Source organism: Geospiza fortis, unplaced genomic scaffold (genome assembly GCF_000277835.1).
Source record: "Geospiza fortis unplaced genomic scaffold, GeoFor_1.0 scaffold219, whole genome shotgun sequence".
NCBI classification, from domain to species: Eukaryota; Metazoa; Chordata; class Aves; order Passeriformes; family Thraupidae; genus Geospiza; species Geospiza fortis.
Window position 1 is genome coordinate 1,629,308 of NW_005054376.1, and position 19,504 is coordinate 1,648,811.

A 19,504-nucleotide genomic window follows, 5' to 3' on the forward strand; every position below is an offset into this window, starting at 1 on the left:
GAGTGTGTACGAGGAAAGGTCTAACCTGCTAGTGGGATGGCTTGATCTGCTTACACATCTGCACCCTAGCTTGGGTGGTGTCTGAGCTGGGGACATGATGGGTCACCTGGCTCTGCAGGGTGGAAGCACCCCAATCACTGCAGTGATCCCTGGAGTCCTGGCTATGCTCTGGAGTTCCTGGCTTTGGCCACCAGCCCCACACTGGAGCTGCTCTCCTTGCCCATGCCCTCATGTGCACACTCGGGGAATGGGGGAAGCAAACATCCAAGAGCAAACTGGGGGGAAGAAAACATCCAAGAGCAAACTGTTGTCCCTGTCTGGAAACTGGTGACTGCCAGTACCCGCAGATTTGCTGGCAGATCAGAGGATTTCCCTAGTCATGGGCAATTAGTGCCATGCTGGATCACAGGATTAGAAAAACTGGAAACAACCCTAAAATGACAGGAGGTACAGCACAGCTGGGGCTCCTGAGCCAACAGCTCTGCTGAGAGTTTGTATGGTCAGTCTGTTCCTCTGGTTTTGAAGTAAAAACGTTAACAGGAATAGTGGCTTGTTCATGGAGCCCCTGCCAGAGCCTAAAGCATCTCCTGCAGGTGCAGGGTCTTGCACTCAGCAAATTCAGACCTCTTGGCCTTTCTCAACACAGCCCTCCATGGTGTCCTTCCTTGTCTCCTCAGCTGAGGATTGTGTTTTTGCTATGCAGTTTCAGGGAATGCATTTTTAGGTGATTTAAACTTTTCTCACCAGTCCTGAAAGGATGATTTATTCCAAGTAAGCCCAAGGAAGCCCAAGGTGTTCCTCCCACATGATGAGCTAGTGTCAGACACAGATAGTGTGTCCTTGGCCCTATGACAAGTTAGGGACTCACTTGTCCAGTGGTGTGCATGTATTTCTCAGGAAATATAAGAGAACAGGAGGGGAAGGGAAGGGGCAGCGGGAGAATAGCACAGGGAGGAGTGCTTTGGCACAGAATTATTTGGTGGTTTTTGGATTTGTCACCAGCTGCACCACTACAAAAGGTGCAGAAGCTGCAAGACCACCATCCCTGTTGGCTGCCAGGCCTCATCAGTGGCTTCACCTGGGCAGGGAGGCCTATTTAAAACAAGAGGAGGGGTGAAGGTTGGGTTGTGGGCAAGGGGACAGTTGTTTGTGTGCAACATCAAGTTCTGGATTGTAAAAAGATGTTTATTCGGCTGTTTTCCCAGAAGTATCTTTTTTTAAAAAAGGAGTCAATTAGTACCTGGGAAAAAAGGGTGGAGAGGCAGCTGGCCTGCTCAAAGGCAGCAGTGAAGACACAGACTGCTGCAACCTGTGTTGTCACTGCACAGAATGGATGCCCAAAAGATACAGGTGCATCTACCTTGTTGTTGGCAAGTGTCACCTCAGATAAGTGACATATGTGCCAGGAGGCTGCCTGACAGATGACAAGCTTGACTGAACTCTCTGGGGAGATGTAAACCTCCAGAGTATTGCCAGGTAAGGGGCTCTGATCTTCATTTCAAGATGTGTCTGAAATCACCCTGAAGAAGTGAAACTAAATGGAGTTGAGAAGCATTCTTGAGGCTTTTCAAAAATTCTAGTAATGCCTACTTTCATTTCTCAAGACCCCTCTCAGAATACTAAAAAAAATCCTCACAAAAAGGAAGCAGGAGTTTTTCATATATTAAACAGTAGCAAAATGGGAAGACTTCTCTGGCTCACCCAACCTCACTGCGTAATGCAGTAGAAAATGTTGTAGCAATCCTCCCAACTAGTAGGAACTGAAAATAGCTTTCTCCTTTGCTGTGCTTGTTTATTTCTCCTGTGCCAGATCTGTCTCTTGTTTGGCACGGAAAACTGCCAGGAGTGTATGAGGAAACTCTGGGCGATGGTGTTTGGAATACGCTGTTGTGAAAGCACTTGAACTTCTCTAGAGCCTTTCAGCAGAGGGTTGTGAAGCAGTTTACGAACATCAGTTAATGGGAGGCTGTAAATAAGAGAAATCTGCTGGAGAAAAGGCTTTTCATCACCAAAGGCCTGATCTGTTTTCACAATCTCGGAGGCAGAGGTTGCCGTGGTGGAGGCCAGTGCTGCTGCGGGCTGACTTTCCGTCAGTCATTTTTAGCTGTAACCACACGCAGAGCACGGCCCTGCTGCTTGTGAAAATGTGCCAGGGTTGGGACAGAATGTCAGCCAGAGGGGTCAGTGGCTCCAGGACAGGGCCTGAGCACTGGGCTAGGAGGAATGGCAGAAATAAACGCTCCTGTGAACGTGTGCACACAGGTCCATGGGCCCCTGCCCTCAGACGTGGAGCTATTTTTGGGTAACAAAAGCAATTGGTGTGTTAGCCTTTCCTCCCATCTCCTGTTACCTGATCCTGCAGAGAATGACAGCCTAGGTTTATTGTTTTCAATGAGCAGTACCCGACTTTCAAAGAATCTGCACCCAAAAGAAGTATTTGTACTTTATTTGGGGTGATGGCAGTGCTAGCTGTGAGATGCAGGCTTGCTTTGACCAATATTCCTCCCAAGTTTTTGCAACTCAAGTTTTACTGCATGACCTGTGCTTGAGAAGGGGAAAACCTGGCTGTAAACAGAGACTGTAACCTTTGTCATTGCTGTTTAGTTCTACCAAAGCCCAGCCCTACTGGATGCATGAGGCTCCTGGGCAGCACCTGGGGAGGAGCAGGACATGTACCTCCCATGTCCTGCTGCATGCGCTGCTGCTGAATGAGATCCAGCTCTCCCAGATTTGCACACTTTGCCAGAAAAGTCCCTTTTTGGTGGCAGGATATTTAACACCATTTAATCTGCTGCCTTCAAGATGTCTGTATGACTGAAGCTTTACAGGCTCCAAGGTTACGTGCACCAGGTCCACCATACTCCACAGCCAGAGAAAATCAAAGTATCAGCCTGCCTGCATACACACAGCAGTCAGTGTAAGTCTGCACCACAACACAGTGAGCCTGACCTTTGATCTTGTGTCTACATCAATCTCTGACAGCATCTTGGGAGTTGAAACCATGGAGGCTGCCTAGCACAGCTACCCCAGACCCAGAACTCACCAGAAAATGAGCTGGGGCTGTAGGTGAGGGAAAGGGAGGGATCTGGACAAGTGAGCAACCTGGGCACCCTGTGGTAATCCATTTTGGAACAGGATGCATGCTGCCTTTAATGCATATGGTTATTACTTTTTATGAATGCACCTCTTTGACAGTTTTAAACTTTTTCTGAACCACAAGAGTCTCTTTAGCAGCTGCAAAACACCTGCTTAAAAATTAAGGTACTTAATTTGAAAAATACTTAATTGAAAGTGATAGCTTCTCCACCAGTTCCTTCAGGCAGTGTTTTACTGAACTGCAGCTGAGGGATGCTTTGCAGTTTGTCAGCAGGTCCTTAGTGGTCTGTACTTATTCCCACTGCACTGCATCAGTGACATCTGGTTCCATTCAATTCTATAAATTTGGCAGAATGGGAATGACAGGGTGATGGTCCCTGGGGACTGCCAGTGAAAGGAAAGGAGTAGCCACAAGGAGTGCTGCAGCTCACTAAAGGAACAGTAAATGACACCCAGCGAGATGCTTTGCATGGGAGTAGGAGCTCAGGCTCAGGAGGACCTTGTGGGAATGTCTTGCTCTGCTTGAGTACAGAGAAAAGCCACTGAGTGAATGTTCTGGCTGCAGGACTGTAACTGATGCCTCGTACTTCACTCTTGGTGTACCTTTAGCTGGGGTGGTGGTAATGGAATGCTGCAGAACTGCAATCTGCCAGGCCAATACGATGGTGGAAAGGAGATGGTCCCTGAGTAGTGCATTTTCTAAAATACAAACCAAATCCTGCTTCAATTTTTTTCTTTGCTGCGGTGCCTAATAGCGAGATGTACTTCTTGGTTTCCAGCTTGCTTTAGAGCAGCAACAAGTCAGGATTAGTTGGGCAAAATGTCATTTCCAGCTGTGAGAAGTAATTCCATGCTCTATGAATGAACCACTATTACAAACAACCAAGCATTAACCAAGCCTTAAATACAGGCTCTGAGGAAAATATGACACACTTCCAAATCAAATATTTTAGGGTATTTGAACTTGCTTCTAAATATAACCTGTTATTTTGGTGGCAATGTTTGCCATACTGTGCTCAACAGTCATCAGATGCTATTTAAATTCTAGATTTCCTTTCCATTGGAAACCTGCAACAGGGCATTTTAACTGTCCTCCTTGCTCTGTAGACTCCTCTCAGAGAAAACAGGGTGTTAGTTCATTCTTTCTTTTACTCTTGAAAACTTATGGTGGAAAACTTGCCAGCTGATACTGGATCAAATCCCCTCTCAGGGCAAGGTCCTGTCCCCTGCTTGCTTCTGCAGGGCTGTGGATCCAGGCTCTGCCAAGGGAGCTCCTTCAGTGTTCTGAACAGCCTGGGCTCTTTGATTCAGCCTGCATGGAAAAGCTGAATGGGAACCTATCTGTGTCTGCATGTGGTCAAGGTACACATGGGGTTAAAATATCCAATTTTATTTAACTTCTAAGGAAAACTGGCTGTGGGGCCAAACACCAGGTGGCAAAGGCACTATAAGCTCCACCTCTGCAATACCTTCGGCTGACCCTCTAAGTGGCTATAGCCCTGAATCTTTTTGGAAGTAAATACTAGACACCAGCATTTACAGCTTATCTGAGTTTAAGCTTCACATTTGGCTGTTATTTTCTGAACAGCATAGAAAAGTGCAGTGCCCAGACTTACTTCAGTGGCCAAGATAAAGCATGGAATGATTTAGAAAGGCAAGACAGTTGCTCTGACTCCTCCCTTTAGATCCTGCTCTTTCAGAAGGGGCTAAAGCTCTCTTTGTGGTTGTCTGCTATGAGAAGCAGCTGTCACAGGCTTGGGAGATCCCTCAGCTGGCAGATCTGGGAATTGCTGGCTGTAATAATTTCCATCTAGTGAACCTAGTACTCTATTTTACCTCCAGGGTTAATGCTCCACCACTGCAGCCTCATCTCTATGGAAAATACACAGTGTAGCTCCATCCAGGCCCAGCAGGGCAGGACTGAACCTCCTTTACTAGAACACAGACTGTGGGATCCTCTTGAAAATCTGCTCAGACCATTATGAGACCAAGTGCATCAACTCCAAGTGTCCTCTTTGCTGTGTGAAAGAGAGCTCTCAAGTGACAGATTCATTATGTGAACTTAGGTGGCACAGGGAAAACTCAGTTGTGATTTCCATGTAGGCTGAACAGATTGAGAGTGATGAGGAAAGGCAGGTTAAATTTCAGCTTTGCCTTACCAGCTAAGGGAGTGGAATGTTGTAATGCTGAAATTTTACTGCATCATGGTTAATATAAATTTACAGCCCAGGCTATTTACACAAGGGGACAGAAAAGACAGATTTCTAAGACCTCATCTTGGTCTTGGTATCTGTACTATCTGAGCCAGCTATTGCAATCTATCTATCTTGATCTTTTCAGTGAAAGATGAGGCAGGCTTCAAATTCTAGTAATTTTTATGTGTTCCAGGACCTAAAAATACATCAACACATCTGCTTCTAGTTTTTCCCTCTTTTACTCACAGATATAGCTCACAAACACAGGGGTCCCAGCATTCTTTATTCTTAAACCTTGTCTTGTTTTTTGTTGGCTTTTTTTCCCCAAGAAGCCTTACCTTCTTCTGTTTGGATGCAGAACACCTGCTGGAACTGCTGCTTTCAGAGTAACTGCATGGAATGTGAGCATTTGCTTGGTCACACAACAGCATGCACATAAAAACTGGAAGGGTTTGGCCTTGTGCTTCAGCAATCTTTAAGCATCTTAACAGATCCTTTTTATGCTGCCTATGGTTTAACATGAGGTTATTCCTTCTAGAAATGTAGGGCACTATGGCTCACTTTTAATCCATCAGAATTCAGGAATTTACTGAACATTTTCCCAGGGCCCTCCCTTAAAAGAATTCTAATCTTAAGTATTAGTCCATTGTCCAAAACATGACAGAGTATTTGCTCAATATTATTTCCACTCAAATTACACATGTAGAAAGGCAGATTTTAAGAATGGCATGTTTTCACACTTTGCATATTTGCTACTACCGATTGTTTATCAAGGAAAAGGCCTTTTTTGGTGCCATACTCATGCTTTATTAAAAAAAAAAAAAGCTACACAATGCTAAGAAAAAAAATCAAGTATACTTTACAAAAAACCTGCAGCTGTTTTCAAGAGATCTGATCTCACTTATAAATGCAAGTCAGCAGGTAAGAAATTAAATGATAATTTAACACTTCAGTTGCAGTACATCACCTGAACTTAATCATCCAAAACAATCAGTCATTCTTAAATTGACTGTTGATTGTAGCTACATAAACAATCATCTGCATCAACTGATTAGAAAAAATCCCTGGGAAAATTTAGAGATAAATGGAAAAGTATCAGAAGAATGTTACTTAGCCCACCTATAAATTTTTGCAGAAACTAAGAAATCTTTCTGGCTTTGCTCTCCTCTGTATGTTAACTGCAACTCTGCATATTTTAGAAATGGTCAAAGTGTAAAGCCACTAAATTCTGGTCAGTGAGGGGATTAAATCAGTACAGTATGGATCTATGTGTACAGTTGCCAACCATTTACACTAGTGCTGTGTCTTACTATCTCCATGGAAGTGTATTGTGCAAGTCCCAAATAACTTCAAAACGCTCTTGAAACAGCCCTTATGTCACTCCTATGAGGTAGGTACTGTCCTTCCTTTGGAGAAGAAAAGAGAACAGACTCTCTACTGCTCAGTACATCAAGCACACTGAGAAACTTCAGCATTTGAATGGATTCAGAGCTCTCATCTGCAACATGTTGTTTAGCACCATGCATTCTAGGAAGAACAAGTATATGATACTTTTGATTACACCTTATCCAAGCTAAGGAAGACATTCAGCATAAATGTTTTAGAGCAAGCAGAAGCACTGCCACCTCTACACTGTTCCATCCAGCTCCACAGCCTACACCTTAATAATTTTGTACATGGAGAATGAACTTCAGTCCTTGAGTCTGACAGCAGCCACTCTTCTTTCTCTGATTGAAGGATACTGGGGAAAAAAAAGAACTGCTGCCAGAAAGCAGACAGCATACAGAGGGCTACAGGCGTCACATGCAGTTCAAGGGTAGCCTGAATTAATGCTTTGCTGCCTCTGTAGATGTGAACTCTAGAGCTGTTTTTCCTACCCCCAAGCGTAGAATTGTTAGGTCTTCACAATTTTTTGAGTAAGTTAAGAAGCTGTGAGAAAGGAATTCACAGAGATCCTTCACTCTAAGCCCATAGTTCATTTGCTCTCTAGAACCATTTTAGGATCTTTCACTAATGAACTCTAGCCCACAGCTTCTTTCACAGTTGTCACTCTTCCCAGCACCCCTCAGGAGCAGTTGTGTGGCAGTGTAGTAAGCTGGCTGAGATCTGGTAAGAATACTGGATTATACAGATGCTTGTGCTGCCAAATGGAAATGGGTGGCATAGACAGGCAGAATTGCTGCTGTCTCATCTTTAAGTAGCAAAACTACACCCTACTCAGCTGAGAATAATAATTATATCCAGCAACATACCTGTGACACTAAGCTATCCCTGTTTAAAAATAGAGTATAAAATTCAACTACCAAAATAAAAGTTTATAACCAATAGGATAAAGCAACAATTCTGTGTTCCCAATTTAAGAAAACTGAGTGTAATAGACCGGCTTTTTCACTAGAAATAATACTAGAGATGCCAAAGTTCAGTTACCACTGCATGCTGGAATGTTACTGCTAAATTTCAACTACAGCAAATTCATGAGAAACAAGTAATTAAAAAATGTTATGACATTCATCATGAGCAGCAGTGGTCTACTGGCCCCTGCTCTTATGAACTGCTTCTGGCTAAGAAAGTCACTATGAACCATCTACAGTGAATGCCAAGTTGTATCATCAGAAAAACAGCCTTGGTACACCTGGACTTTCCCACTGCTGGTTCCAGTGCAAGCTGCCTTATCTCTTCTTTCATGCTTAAGCATTTGGAAGTCAGCCACTGACTACAGAGAAGAGAGCTCAGCCTTCAGATACTTCTTATTTGTAGAAATAAAACTAGCATATTACAAATTAATATCCTCGGTTCTGATCCTTTGTCTTTTTTCCTGGCATACCAGTGTATCATCACCACCCCCTCAAAGAGTACCTTTAAATCTCAGGAAGAATTAAGACTATACAGTTCAAGATGACCTATTACAAGAAGGTGAAAAAAGCCCCTCTTGATGCCAGGTCAGAGACACAATCCAAGAGCGGGAACCTCCAAGTTCAGTGCATCAGGTGCTGCAATCACCATGGGGCTTTTAGCATAGGAAGCATTTAATCCATAAACACTCTGTTGAATCAATGCAAGCTGGAATACAAACCTGCAAATCTACCACAGAACCAGTCAGATTATAGCACTAAAGGCAAATAAAGCTGTTCCACACAATTTGAGTGGAGATACCCCTCATGAGGGCAGCATTCAACTGTTTCCTAAATGATCTGAATGACAATTAAGCAACCTTAACTGCCAAGAATATTCTGCCTGGACTAGCTGTATTTTCAGGAAGTTGAACAAAGCATCTTCTCCATAGCAGTATGAGCCAATAACACAGTTCATTCTGGCCAAGCGTGTAACAAAACAGTGCCAGCACAGGTAGATTCAGAACCTAGATGCTTCAAACACACAGGGGATTTGGAAGGATCACTCAGCATTCACTGGCTCAGAAGTTGTCCCTGAAGACCAAGTGTGGAACTAAAAGGGCATTTTCACAGGTGGGGACGAGAAAAGGGAGGAAAAGAAGACAACAGAGGCCTCAAATCTATGCCTCTTCCCAAACTCAACTAGCCTTCAGATAACATTTAGACATAGGAAGAACTGTTTGCATCTCAGCTGCCTCTCAAGCCTTGCCCAAGCAAACTGATGTTCTGCAAACTGGCTCTTTTCTCTGTCAGTCAATTCCTGAACACAGTGGATGTGGATCAATTCCTCAGTACCTGGTAATCATGTAAGCCAGAAAAGGAAATCTTGCTTTGATTTTGCACACAGCTTTTCTGCTTGACTACTGAACTAACAGGCAGCTAGTGATGAATACACATCTGTGTTACTAGTTAAGAAACACTAGGTGAAAAAAACCTCAGACCAATGTACTGACCAGTGTAAAGATGTCTCAGATTTTAAAACCGTAAATGGTGAATTAAATAGCTTGCCAATAAAAATAACTATTTGAATCCAACTGTTTGTCAAATTCAGTTTCAAGTGTGTACAGCAAATCCTTGTAAAGCTTTAAAAAAATAAATTGGCATTTTGATACATATGACATTCTAGTTCTTAAGAGAGAGAACCAAGAACTCACTGAAAAGTTGTTCTGGCTTATTCAACAGTTTCTTGAGTAAACCTTGCAGAACTACCACTATAATCTGAATACCTAAGATGCTGGCACAATTCAATAACTAACCATTTAACAAATTGGGTATAAAAAAGAAATTTATGTAGTAATACCAATTCAGCACACAAATTCCATGCTTCACAAGTTCTGCTGCTGTGCAAGAGTCTTCCTAACATCTATGCAGCTAAGTTCAGATTTTTAGGTCACTGCATGCCCAGATCAAAACAGCAGCAAAATATCTACCACTACAAGCAGGTATACCCAATTGTGCCTTTAGAATGAAGACTATGTAGAAGTTGAGATGATCAGTGCCTGGCCACTGAGACAGGACCACACACACAAACTTCAGTGTGCGCACTTTGTAAAGAGTAACGTTACTGACTGAATAAGAACAATTGCATTCAGGTTCTGATACAGATATGATACAATCAAGACAGATTAAAGTCACCAGACATTCAGATTAGGGAGAGGAGAGAAATCCTTCAATGACAATGTACAGATGACAAGCCAGCATTACAAAGAACTCTAAAGGCACATTTCAGGTAACACGTTTCTGTTAAGACCAACTGCTTACACACGCAGGCACAAATCTTAATGGCTAACTCCCCCGACCCCCAACAATTAAAAAAAAAATAAAAGAGAAGTGCATTTTCAGTAATATTAACACCATTCAGTTAATCTGTTCAGTCCAAATGTTTAGCAGTATTTTCCTTATGGTGGTATGGGTTCTCTGCACTACTCCAATCCAAAAAAACCAAACAGGCAGAATTAGTAAAGGTTCAACTGTTGCACTAGTTAACATTACTCATCAGAGCCCACTGGTCTCTTCTGTGCCCTCTTGTAGGGCAACCTCCTTGGTGAAGCTTTATCTAGATTAAAAAAAAAAAAGAAAAAAGAGATAGTTGCATCAATTGCAATTGTCACATGAGCATGTATTTTTCTCCTCCCAAACACAAGACAAGCTGCCCTTCTAGTGCAATGCATCACCACAGAGAAGCCAGTTCAAACAACTTGTTAAGGCTTTTTAACTACCAGCAGCGTAAATAGAAGGTAACAAAAAAATACGTTTCCATTCTGTAACATACAACAACAGGGTAATGGTTGTCCTATTTGTCAGTTACTAAAATGCAAAATCCCAAACCCTAAAAAACCCTAAGTGAAACTCCAGGTTCCACTGCTTAGAAAATTTTCATATTCAGTAATTACACTTTTAGAAAGTTAAATGAATTATTTTGATGACCACTGCCTTGTGTTTACCTGCCTGAAGAATATAAGATTGACTCTTCTTTAGACAGCTATCTCTTGCATGTAAAATTTCCACTTTTGTACAACTAACAGCAGAAGAAAAGTGTCTTTGTTGTGAAAAACTGCACTTTTCCAGGAAGCATCCACATTTGACTGGATGACCTTTAAGGTCCCTTCCAAATCAAACCATTTTATATGGTTCTATGATTATTGCAGGGAATACTTTCAATAACCTTCTATACTTTGCATGAAGTGCTGAAGTGATTGCTAAGTGCATCTGGTGACTAATTTTCTCAAACAGAACAATCTCCAATAGCCTCCCTGGTTAGAGTTTGTGCAAACACAAGGAGCAGCCATCATGCCCTTACAGGCCAATCAGTACAGTATGAAGTGTCAATAATAAAAAAAGTCAAGAATATCTGATATCTTAAAGGTCATTATTTTAAAGAATTCTAGTGTAGAGTTCTAACTGAAACTAACCTGGAGCTGAGAAAACCACAATTAAGAACAACTTAACTATGCACTTTTTCTTAAACTTCAAGTATTCAGATATGAATACTTATTTGGCTTAAGAAAAGAATGGTGGTGGGGCCCAAACATGACCAGAATTTGAACTTTTTAAAAGTCAGCTTGCTCTTTAGCAAAAAATAGCATTTAGACCTTCACTTTTTCTTGCTAGATTGAGGCTTTTCAAATTCCTGTGTCTGGATTTTATACTATTCTAGTGTCTAACAGAAGAAAGTGTACAAGAAAGCTTTTATCTTCACAAGTAAAGCACTAGTCTTTAAACCCATGTGGTGCAGGTACTCTTAAAAAGGGTAAAGGAATTAAAAAAGCCCTAAGTCATCAACTCCTGGCACAACTTCATACTACAGCTAAGGCCTCTAGCCCTTCTGCACCAAATGAAGCTCAGAATATGCTTATTTGATCAAAACAGCAGTCCCTGCCTAGTAAGGGTAGCTCCTGCAAAAGGTTTTTGAACTCTCTGCATCTCATGTAGGATGCACTTCACTGAGGCTTTCTCAGCTCACAGCAGTGACTGCTACTGATGGCAGGAGTTTATCAGCCTGATACACCAAGGTAAGCAGGGAAGACAAGATAAACATCTGCCTTTTAGAAAAAGGATTCTGGGAACTGTGAGAGAAGACAATACTTGATCAATATTCTACTGAAACTATGTTCCTACAATATAACCAGAAATATATCCACAAAATACATGAAAACATAAATTTAGAAGTACATAAAATGTATGCCATTGCGTGCATCTGTTCTGCATCTTTCACTGCTCATGCTACATCACCACTCACAGCATGCAGGAAGGCATACTTCTATCCATGCCTAATTATTACATGGACAACACACTAAGCACTTTTCAGCTCACAAAGAGTCTGCCTCACCTCTTCTACTTTGCACTGAAGCCACAGGAAAGCAAAAGAGAAGAAAGAGTAAGAGAAGTTAGAAATACCCACAGTCTAAAGAAATCAGATACTGGGTTTAGCATTGGCATTTCAGGTATCAAGTACAACTTTTGGATTTGTGAAGGACATCAATAACAAGTATTTATGTGGCTTTAGTTAAAACACACTTCTAATGCTTATTTAAGACTTTGTCTATAGGTAAACTTCCAAACAACTTAGAGAAACTCTGAGATGACATCTACTTTCACCTATTTAAACCATCTTTGCAATCCAGGTTTTGGGAAGAGATCTTACACTGTTGAAAAATGTTCTACAGAAGAAATCATAAAAGTCACCAGTAGTCATTATCTTATCAACAAATGAAGTTTGTTCTACAAGGAATGGGCTGCTAAAGCAATAATCTCATCCTTAAGTACAGTGCTTGAGACAATTTGTAATTCCCTAGAAGATACATGCTGTCTGAAGAAACTGGTATCACCTACTTACTCAGTTACAATTAATTGGTCAAGTTAAGTTTGTTATGGTCTAGTCTGTGAAAGGCAGACTACTTACTTATTTGATTTAAAGTTTCTTGGGGAATCCAGCTCATATCAACATCATTCTGATTTGATGTTCCCATCTCTACTTTCTGTACTGGTCTTTTCCTCTGAAAATTCAAGAAAGAAGAAATATTTTTCTTTTAAGTAAGACTTGCATAGCACAAGTATTAGGAATTACTAAAAAAGCAATATTTAGTGAATTACAATTATTTCACTAAGGAACAAACCTTAAGGCTAATCAATGCACAGAGCTGTCTTTCCCATTAGCAATTTATTCCCCTAAGTTTTATATTATCACTTCTAACACCGTACAACACTTATTCCACATAAAGGCACCAAGATTTCATGCACACCTGGGCAAATTCATTACACCTTTTGCTAATGATCAGTCAAACTTTGTGATGACAAGTTTTATTTTGCTTTCTTAGATTAGCACAATATTCTCACATGCGACCTGACCTTGCAAAATAATCAACATTATGGCAAGGCTTTGCTAAGAACTAAATAAGGGACTGGCAGCTGTTTTCCCCTGAAGTCTGACCTGGATTAGACTAATAGGCAGAAATGGAGAGTATGGGGAAAGTAAGTACTGAATCAGTAGACACAGATTAGAAGGTATTCCAATTCAACCACTTCAGTGCGGAGCCAAAGGGCACCAGGCTCAGCAATCAAAGTATCTTCAATTAAGAACTTTTTCTTTAAGAACACTCTAGTTTCCCCAATAACTTCTAAGGTTCTAAAAATAAATCTTCCACCTTTACCATCATACGCCGGAAGCAACCACAGAATTGCTTTCTTTTCACATCAGAAAGGTTTTATATTAACAAGTACACAGACAAACACACTACCCACCTTCCTAGATTCTAGCAACTGATGTAGGCCAACAATGACCAGCAGACCAAGTCCAGCAAGGAACATGTACATGAAGATCCTTTAAAAAAGATTAAGAAACAATGCATTAACTAAAAATGTCAAGTTTTGAAGACAGCTTATGAAGAGGCATAGAAATTAAGCCTAAATTTGGCCACTGAACTTTTAAATATCCACTGAAACTTTCCCAAGAACAAGAGGGGAGAATACCCAAGGAATCTGAAACTAAAATTCTAACAACTATAATCTAATCATTCTGACTTGGATTTTAGAAATTGTAATCATAAGTTTAATTATGAACAATGGAACATTTGAAAAACGCTGGATAAATTAGAAAAATGTTATATTAAATAAATACTGAAATTCAGTAACTTCAACAACTCTTTTGCACTATGACAAAGCTTCAAGATATTGGGTTACAGGCAATATTTAGGTCTGTGACAGCTTTAATCACTTATAAAACCCTTGAAAGTCTCTTATATGCTTTTAGCATGCTATTGCAAAGCAAGTATTGCTAGGACACTATTAATTTGCAACAGAGTTTTGAAAGACTTTGCTTATCTTGCTATGTGTTCCACAGTTAAAATTCTGCCTACAAAATCAATTTCCTTAATCTGTGCATTCTGGTTTGTTTTGAAGAATTTTATCTGAAGTATCTGTTTATACTTAGCAAGAGGTAAAACTAAGTTATAGGTATAATTGATTTGGGGATTAAGGAATTTACAGGTAAAGAACTTATTCCAAGCTGAACATCTGAACTCTCATTTATGATAAAGGAAATTATGGAGTTAAACTGAAGAAGATACTTAATTTCAATACCTGTTATAGGGCAATTATCTGTTCACAGGACATTCACACAAACCGATTCTAGTATCTGAATTGTTTTGAGAGCTCCTTTTTCAGAGCATCACATATTTTCATGTGACCAACTGTTCTTTCATTTATACCATTGTATTAGAGAATTACAAACGAATGCAACAGCTATTTCTTTTGGATAACCTTTTCTAAAAGGAAGCTTGCACAACAGGCAATTTCTACCTGTGGCAGGACAGTTCACATATTCAGCATTGTCTACAAGTATTTCTGAAGATTAACTTCTCTAACTCACAGCTTCACTTAAAATTCCATTCCAATGTTACAATATTTAATAGTATTTTAGCACAGCATATGCTTGAAAGATATTTGGTGTGTCAGATCTACCTAAGTCTGAAAAAAATCACTTCTGAAAGATACCTGCTACAGACAGGGGTTAGAGAAACTAACCTCTATTCCAGTCCTGACAGCAGGACCCACAGCCTGATACTATGGACTCTCTGCATCTTTTAACTCTTAGGAAAAAGCACAGTAGCATAACAGAAGCTCAACAGCTTTGAATTGCTATGTAGCTGAATAACACCAGGCTTAAGCCCTCTGAGCTAAAGCACATCTGTCAACTTCTCACTGACACAGTACCAGTTCTGAAGATTCCCACTAATAATAGAGATCTTAATTTTGGGAAAAGTTTGTATGTTCAGTCTGTCAAATGCTGCTACATCATACACAAAACACAGCAGACCTAACAGTCGATAAAATGATAATATAAGAACTATTTTCAATGGCATCACCAATAACCTGTTCTACCAGTGCACCAACTAAACCAGGATCTCCAATCTCCTTACGTTTCTCCATCCAGCCCATCTTCTTTTTCAATAATTGTAACAGTTTGATTGAAGACTGCATCTTGAAAAACATTGCCCTAGAACGAAGTTTGCACATGACATTTTAAATTGATTTCTTCAAAACATACACAAATGTTTACCTTTCTCCATGTTCTTAGAGAAATTCTAGAAAGCAGCAACTCCTGCACAAGACTTTCTTAAGGTTGCAAGTTATGCTAATGTCACTCAACACATAAAAGCATAAATGTATTGCTGCCCTCCACAGTTCTAAGACACCCCAGCTTCCACTGCTGATACAACTTTAAGTGCATATAGACAATGCTTGCCATGCTTATGTACCCACTGATTCGCTTAAATACTACGTTCACTCTCTGGAGAGGTACTTGACTAAGCAGCTCCTTCCTGATGCCTCCAGATGAACTAGACAGATTCAAATGAACTGCAGCATTGGGCTTACACTTGCGTCTCTGTAGTTGAGATTGATAACCAGACCGAAAGGACGACCACCCATAGGCTCAGCAGGGATGAAGGAGTACTCAAATGTGGCTTGTCTCTGTGGTGGAACTACTGTGTTCAGAGAGAGAGCTGTGAAGTTCTGGATGTAAAACTGGTAGTCTTGAGGGTACCGGAAAGAAGCATCAAGTGACTCGACAATGAAATCCTCGGTACCCTTATTGGTGAAGCCCACCAGAAATTTTACAATGTTGTTCGCTGGAAAGTCTGAAACACAAAAAAAAAAAAAATAAAATTCAACCATGAGAAACCTCATGCACCACACACAGCCAATTCTAAACAGAGAGCATCTAGAACAGACTCTGTGGTTTCACTGTTTCAGGCAAACACTGGTGTAGTCTAAGCAACAGTAAAGAGAATGGTGGATTAGCAGAGGACTCTTACCTTCGCCTTTCACAAATAAGATGGTTGTATCAGCACTGGGTGAGGCTTTAGGTTCTCCTGACAAGTCTTCTTCCTCTTTTTCTTCTGTCTAAGACAAGAGACTTTTTTTGAAAAATCCTATAATGAACAGTGAAGCAAAAACCATGCTTGGTTCATGAGAATCCCATGTGTCAAAGCAAGCAACAGCGGCAAGTATTTGTACCAAATCCTGCTCTTGGAGGATTAGCACCACAGTCTGTTCTCCCTCTAAATTTGCTGAGCATCCCTTTCAGCATTTATCTTTCTACTTGTTATATTTGACACAGTGACTAATCTGAACCACATTTAGCTCTATTGAAGGGTTTGGAATCAAAAAGCATCAGTAATGCTTCTGTTTGGGGGTGGAAGGAAAAGAATAGAATCTAAACGTTAAGTGTTCACATCTAAGCTATTTCCAGTTAGAAACCAAGCATTTCAAAATAAAGACAGCCACAAAACAAATGAGTTACTTTCACTACAGGGAATGTTTATGGCAGCTTTCTATTCAGTTTTAATTAGTTAAGTGTTATGTATGCCTGCAAATGGTTAGGCTATTACAACTATGTAAGTCCATGGACTCACTTGTTCAAACTCACCTTGTGATGAATCATTTTTTGACAAATGCAAGTATTAAGGGCTTATTTTCCACTGGGGGATGATGGGATCGTCACCGTCCCCACCAAACAAAAAACAAGGCTGACCCAGTATTGAACAGTCTCAGCTAAGTGCTGAGAAGTCAGTTGGGTCATTTGATTTCAGTGCTTAAACAACCTCCTGAAGCAGTGGAAATCCTACTGGATCAGTCATACACGTACCATGAACTAGGGAACCAGAGCTGAGCATGCAGCATCTTGATTCCCAGACACTATGAAAAACGCTTTTATTTGAGTGACAAATAAAAGAAACTGCCTAAAAAGCACCATGTTTTGTACCTGAGTCAAAAATAATTAAAAGGAAATTACATCCAAAAGTTTATTTAATAATATTCTGTCAATGTTGACATAGTGTACCTTCTACAGCTTATCAAAGCTGGTCAACCATAAGCTCACCAACCTAATAACAGCCGTAAAATCTTATAGAATCAAGTAACACTCTACCAAATCTGCATTTTTGTTATGCATGTCTTTTCCCACTAATGTCCATCAGATTTGAAAAAATTTTGCACCATTCTAAGCACACTGCCTACCAAGCCTAACATACCACTGCTATAAGCAGATCACAAAACTAAGTAAAACATTTCACTCTTCTGTTTTTGATTTTCTGGGTAATTTCTTGAATCTGTGTTGTAAACTAAATTAACTGTATTTTTTTAACAAGAGTTTTAGAATTCATTCTGAGCTTAACTAAGAAATCTGTTGCCCTTAGAAATCATGATCAAAGAAGTCAGAATGAAGTAGGTCTACCCCTCAATGTTCTCAGTTTACTGAGGTGCAGCTTCAGACAAAAAAGGACTACAGAGTGCTCCTATGAGAATGAGGTTCTCTCACTCGGTGGTTTGGTTTTGTTTGGGTTGGTGTTTTTGGGTTTTTTTGGGGTTTTTTTGTGGCCTACAGTTTTGATAGTCAGAAATCAGGTTGTCCCCATGTGGCTTTTCAACTGATAATTCAGAAACAAAAGATAAATCCTTCTGACACTTCAAACTGAACACAAGCTTAATCAGATACATGGAAATGGCCACCTGAAAAAAAGCAATGTAAGTAAATTCAATTATTTAAGATATCCAGCTTCAAGCACTCCCAGTCTAATTCATACTTTTGAAGTAACATTCATGTACAATTACCAAGTCTGTTGGCTCATCTTCTTCAACTTCAGCTTCATCATCCTCATCTTCAACTATAGTATCTTCCACAGCTTCCTCATCTTCTGTAGCATCTTGAGCTGCAACTAATAAACCTGCCAAAACAAAAAGCAAATACAATAAAGTCTTTTAAAGGTCTAGTTAATCAACAAAAACTTGACGTTTAAGTACAACTCTCAAACTAATGTTTGAGGAACTTAAAAACCTGCCCAACACAGTGTTTTGAAGCCTCAGTTGCAAAATACTCCTATTCAAATGATGCCTGCGTTGATCTTTCAGCCTTATTCCTTTTCTAAAAACTTTCTCATTTACTAATTTATCCGCCACTAAGTTCAAAACCAAAAATTTACAGCTGGATGACAAAAAGTTCAACATTCACACAGCAACGCCTAAATTTGCAGCAGGCAACCAAGTTACATTAAATATCTGAAAATAATTCAGTGTTGCAATTACAAAAGTGAAAATAAGGCATTCCTATTGACAGGAAGTTAATTTGTAACTACTGTTTCTTCTAAGACAAGGAAGTCTAACAAGTTTTTAGCACACTGGTAACAACACTTTGAAAGGTACCTAAAAAGTTGCTTTGTTGGTTTTTTTGGGTACTTATTTTCATCCAAGTTTTGAAACCTGAAGAATGCCTTTTTTACTACGATCTCCTCAACATCACGTATAGACATATATCCAACAGAACCACAGCACCAGTCAGAAAAGAAACCTAGACCTAGAGCAGGGCTCCAAGACAAGTGCAATCTGACAGTCCACTGCCTCTTTGCTTTCATGGAGCCAAGCCTCATACATTCAAACACTGGGCAAATATGATTAATAAAAATACTGGCCACGGGACAAAGCTCTGTCTGTTTGCAGTTCAGAGCACATGCAAGCAAGGCTGAGATCTAAAACATGAGCACAAAATGGCAGGTTTGGGTTTTTTTTTAAACAAATGCTGTATTTTCTGAATATGAAAGAATAGAAATGAATGGATGACTAATTTACATAGGTCTGAAAAAGAGACCTAGCTGCTATAAATACAACATTTAAAAGAAATACTTTAAAATTTTCATGGCAAATAGGAATCCTTGAGCAGGACAAGTGTAGCCAAGGACTTAAGAATTGCCAGTCAGTTCTAGAGAGAGCAAACCCAACCTCTCCTCCCAAGTGCCTTCAGAAGGCACACTCAAAGACTTTTGCTCGACCATGTGCAATACTTAACCTAAGCCTTAACTACAGTGATTTTATTTGATGCTTTAAACTGGTAAGTGTGGAAAAAAATTAATTTCTACAAAAATTCTTACAAATAAAGGCGGGGGGTTTTAAATTAAAAATGAACAGCATACAGATAGGCTGTAGGCACCCTATGCCATCTGCTGCCCAGCACACCCTCAGACCCCTCACGGTGTTTCCGATGGATGTCAGAGGGGCTGATGATGTGGCAATAGCAGGAGAGCTCTGCGAAAGGACTCGCACACGGCGTGAGCTGCAGCCCACTGCAGGAGCTGGGCGAAAAGCCTTCCCAAACTTAGTAGTAGGGAGGCAATTTCCAGATCGTGAATCAGATAACGCCACAGCGTAAACAGAGATTAGCGCTCCTCAGTGTCGCCAAGGACACTCGGGGGGTGGCGGCAGACGAGGTGGGAAGGCAGGGTGGCAGCCAGCACATCTGCTAGGGAATGTGGAACCAGCACCGCGGGCGAG

General features: G+C 40.5%; 1 protein-coding gene across 1 annotated transcript; it reads right to left on the reverse strand.

Annotated features, from left to right (window-relative positions):
• Positions 1-6,074: 6,074 nt before the first annotated feature.
• On the reverse strand, positions 6,075-18,489 carry SSR1 (signal sequence receptor subunit 1). The gene is made up of 9 exons (XM_031060223.1): positions 18,460-18,489; positions 17,795-17,938; positions 15,997-16,084; positions 15,557-15,819; positions 15,100-15,176; positions 13,424-13,502; positions 12,585-12,678; positions 12,012-12,026; positions 6,075-10,238 (listed from the first exon to the last, which is right to left on the reverse strand). The coding sequence occupies exons 1-9, from the start codon at positions 18,487-18,489 to the stop codon at positions 10,171-10,173; spliced, it is 858 nt and encodes a 285-aa protein (XP_030916083.1). The 3' UTR covers positions 6,075-10,170.
• Between the last annotated feature and the right edge of the window lie 1,015 nt (positions 18,490-19,504).